The sequence below is a fragment of the Populus trichocarpa genome, chromosome 4 (assembly GCF_000002775.5).
Source record: "Populus trichocarpa isolate Nisqually-1 chromosome 4, P.trichocarpa_v4.1, whole genome shotgun sequence".
NCBI lineage: Eukaryota > Viridiplantae > Streptophyta > Magnoliopsida > Malpighiales > Salicaceae > Populus > Populus trichocarpa.
In genome coordinates this window covers 18,678,868-18,682,963 of record NC_037288.2, presented here as the reverse complement: position 1 = coordinate 18,682,963, position 4,096 = coordinate 18,678,868, and the positions used below count along the sequence as shown (strand labels likewise).

The following is a 4,096-nucleotide window of genomic DNA, read 5'->3' as shown; positions in this document are numbered from 1 at the left end:
TTTCTGATTTTAGCAGCTTGTTCAAAGCCAGATGCAATCTGAATCAGCTGCGGTTCTGTACCCTTAATGCCAAAAGGCACCCCCATATCGTCATAACCAGATGGGACATTGATTCCTGGGAATCCTCCATTTGCAAGGACAGGAGCAACAGATGCGCTGGGAGTTACCAAGGCATCTAGCTTGTTATCTGACATCAACTTCTGAAACCCATCTCTTGTCAGTTTTGATAAATTTGATAATGCTGCCAATTCCGTTTGTTGGCCTTAGTGATCGGTTACGAATTGAAATTTGACAATCCAAAAGAGTGATTTTGGCTCAAGGAATTTCCTGTAACCGCTAGGGGTTTATGGGCTTGGCTGTTTCATGCGTTGCTTCATATTCTCTTGGATCAAACCCCACAATCACATCAAACAACACCGTCCTGGTTATGGCCTAGGGGCCTGTTGATTCATCACTACAGAAACTCCATCTTGTCAAACAAGGCAGATGCTAAGAATTAAAAGAAACTCTAAATAGTTTGTGTGGCTTCTGTGTATCAAGACTCAATTAACTGTGATCTTGTATAGGCATGATGCTCCCTGTTTTATAATAGTACAAATAAAGGCATTGTAAAAAAATAGAGTTGCATGTCCTAGAAGAACATCATCTAGTCAAGCATAAATAATTGATGAATCACTTCAAATTTCGACGATTTGAGAGGATCCCAGGAATTATAGAGTCAAGGTCATCAACACCATTGTTGTTTCCAACATAATTGATTGTCCCCTCACAAGCTCACTTTTCTTTCAATTGTTCAATATTGCTGGGCACTTCTCTTTGATTTATAACTTGCATTGCATTAACTCGGTTATAGTTAGAACCATGTCTTCCCCCTGAAATGCCCGCCTTCTGTACACTGATTCTATGTGTGTTTATCACTGTTGTTTGGGTTCAATTTTTGTGTGTTTACCAAGAATCAATGGTGGCTAGTTCCAATCTACAAAAAGAACATATCAATGAAAGAAAACAATGGGTGAAAAAAGAAAACTATTAAAATGCCTCATCTCCTGTGACTTTGGACAACTCAACATTCTGTAGTACAAAATTTTAACCTTGGAAACAGAACAGTCAAAAAACTCTTGATTCGACTAAAACATGAATACAGTGCAAACTTTAACTATGAACTCAAACTCAACTCTGCACCTGGTTTGTCGAGTTGTGCACTAATGACAGATCATCAAGCCAATCAGCATAAATCCGATTTATTTTCTTCTGTCCTTTCCACTTTAATAAACATTTCGTACCCTTTTCTTCAACTAAACTAGGCACATTCACCGTCATACTTGGAGACATGTTATTAGGAAGAACAGGTGTTGGTGCTTTAGTCACATTGGAGCCTGCATTGCCTGCGTCCACCTCAGTGCGTACACCAGGAACTTGCAACTCTGAGTTCAATGGAAAAGTTGAATTTAATAGATAAAAACAAAAACAGAGCCCATCAATGATGATTTCTTTGCATCTTTTCTAGAGGAACACAATTGTGATTATATGACGCAACACGCATCAAATACAAGGATCAACTTTTCTAGTCAAGAAATCAATGGAAGATAAGAAAACTAGACAAATACAGCATTGCATACAATTCTTACTGCTCACTCCTATCAACATTGTGCATGCTTGTGACCAATTCTGTCTATCTCTAGTCATAGAACTAGAACTGAGGACCCAAAAACCATTACTGCTACACAAGACGCAGCGGTTCAAGTTTCTAACTAAAAAATAAAATTCTGTTCTAGATAAATAAATAATATACTTTAAAGAGATAAATGATGAGTGCCTTTTCAGGAGATAAGAAGACAGCCTCACAGAAAGTCAAAAGAACAAAGCAAAATCAAGATGTAGGACGTGCTGATCCTGTTAAATATTAGCTTAAGAAGACTCGACATCAAAAAACACGACTCTTTAAGGACATTAACAGGCTATTCTAAACAGATACAGTGTGAATAGAATTAGGAACTGATTAAAAGAGAACTGATTGACCAAGGGATCCATCTCCAGAAAATGGAAATTTGAATATTAGTTAGCACAAGATGAATTTCTCTCTATAAATGATAGGCCTTTAACTTTCATGCAAGGATTTTCCCTCAATTCGAAGGCACATAAGGTGACATATAAGAGCTATGCCAGTATCTCGGGGGCCACTAAAACTACAAAATGGAATTTTTAAGCTTAGACTCACTGATTTATTTAAACAAGTTCAGTTGGAAGTCACCGGGCTCTCCAGAAAGATAAATCAAGATATCATCATATACTTAAAGCCTATTGGGAAAACAAATGAAGAATTCCAATTCAAATAGTCTGACTCATCAAGATTTAACCAAACTATAACCCTAACAATTACTGTAGTGGCAAACAGGTTAAATATAACAACGAAATGCAACTTAAGCAACAGAAAGCACCTGCTAGCCCATGAGCAAAGTGACATTTCTCTCCAAAGGGGCATTGACCTGTCATCTCCCACTTCGTGCACAACTTTGTCTTCCAATAAACAGGCTTTATTAAATTTGATCGAGGAGCATCCGAAACAGCATTGTTTGCAGGCCTGTTAACTTCAGCAGCATTAAAGATGCCACTTCCTTGGCCCATCAGGTGGTCTGTAGTCCCTATACTTATTGCAGAACTCTCCCTGAACCTCCCCGTGTCCTCCCTGAAATTTGCTGGATCCTCGTGAAGGAAATTACACCTATCCCCATAAGGACACTCCTCCCCATTATAAAACTTCTTGCACAACTTCATCTTGTGAATTATCCTCAGATCATCTTCCCGATTCGTCGCTGTTGACCTATCATCTTCACTACTTACACCTACACTCACTAGTTCCTTCCAATTTGGTGGGGGCTGCCTCAAATCTTGCATTCCATGAGCAAAATTGCAATTCTCACCATTCCTACAAGTACCAGTCTTAAACTTTGCACACACTCTCGTCTTGAAAAAGATGTTGGTTGTTCCCTTGTGGACTGGAAGGCTGTTTGTTGGTGGCACCCTAGAACTCATGGATTGGTTGGAATTGTCCTCAGAGTTTCTAGGTCTTTTATAAGGAGGTTGGTGTTGTTGTTGTTGTTCAAATTGCTCATTGTTATTCGTTACAAATTGAGGCCACACATCAATAGCATCACTGCCTGATTGATACGAGGCCTGTGATCCCATAAAAGAAACAGGGGAATCAGGGTAACTCATATTTCTACAATGTAGAATCAAACTTCTTGAGAAGAACTAACTTAGACCTCAAAAACCCTTGATTTATAACACTAAAATCTAACAAACCAATTAAGAAAGATGCAATCTTTAGCACCAAGACACAAACTTTTCACTAAAGATATGAACTTTTGGTTTAGAACTGAATCAATGAATCAAGATTGGGCAAAGAAAGAAAAACCCGGATCTATATTTTGATCAAAACCAAAGAAAATTAAACAAAAACAATAGAATTTGGGACTTACTTGAGAGAGTTAATGAATGGTTGATAAAAGAATTTAGACAAAACCCAGATGAGAAATTTGGCTCATAACGATGACAAGTTTATAGCTTCAACAAACAGGTTTATATACAAAGTCCAAAAATGAACAGGAATGGTACAAACTAAACCCTAGCCGCCAAATTGAGCTAATTCATATTTGATAGGGTTTTTGTTATTTGCTTTTAGGAGACAGCCTGAAGAGACCTGTTTCAGGAGTTGCAGTAAAATAATTCTTAAGTCTTAACCTCTTAATTTGTCCATTAATATTCTTAAATTATTATTTATCAGACAAATTAAGATTTGTTGTTAAATTTGACTGTCAAGACTAATGCTTGAACTCTGATAGTTATTCTCAATGCTCTGAGCACGTCGTTTTAAAATAATTTAATTTTTTTATAAATATAAATAATTAGAAAGAGGCAAACAACAAATGATTTAGTATTTCGTTTAAGACAATTTGACCAGGAAGAAAATTCTTAAACCGACGTTATCTCTTTCTATTTAAATTGTTAAAATAAAAATATTGAACGACGTGTTTTTTATTATTATTGTCTTAATTATTTTTATTTATAAAAAAACTAATTGTTTTAAAACAATGTC

At 36.6% G+C, this 4,096-nt stretch overlaps 1 protein-coding gene across 3 annotated transcripts; it reads right to left on the bottom strand.

Annotated features, from left to right (window-relative positions):
- Positions 1-496: 496 nt before the first annotated feature.
- On the bottom strand, positions 497-3,727 carry LOC7477872 (zinc finger CCCH domain-containing protein 39). Of its 3 annotated transcripts, XM_002305458.4 has the most exons (4): positions 3,480-3,727; positions 2,439-3,174; positions 1,183-1,424; positions 497-976 (listed from the first exon to the last, which is right to left on the bottom strand). In XM_002305458.4, exons 2-4 carry the CDS (start codon positions 3,031-3,033, stop codon positions 956-958), a joined length of 858 nt encoding a protein of 285 aa, XP_002305494.4. In that variant the 5' UTR covers positions 3,034-3,174; positions 3,480-3,727; the 3' UTR covers positions 497-955. The 3 variants fall into 3 exon arrangements, with proteins under 3 accessions (XP_002305494.4, XP_024454607.2, XP_024454606.2); XM_024598839.2 differs by having other exon boundaries at positions 1,176-1,424; positions 2,439-3,727; XM_024598838.2 differs by having other exon boundaries at positions 2,439-3,727.
- Between the last annotated feature and the right edge of the window lie 369 nt (positions 3,728-4,096).

Bases quoted from the DNA above. Each gene is read 5' to 3' on its own strand.
- LOC7477872 (XM_024598838.2), bottom strand. From the start codon at position 3,216: ATGAGTTACCCTGATTCCCCTGTTTCTTTTATGGGATCACAGGCCTCG. The intron at 1,425-2,438 runs GTGCTTTCTGTT...CATTGAACTCAG, and splicing joins CTTTGCTCATGGGCTAGCAG to AGTTGCAAGTTCCTGGTGTA. The intron at 977-1,182 runs GTGCAGAGTTGA...TTCTTTTTGTAG, and splicing joins TGCACAACTCGACAAACCAG to ATTGGAACTAGCCACCATTG.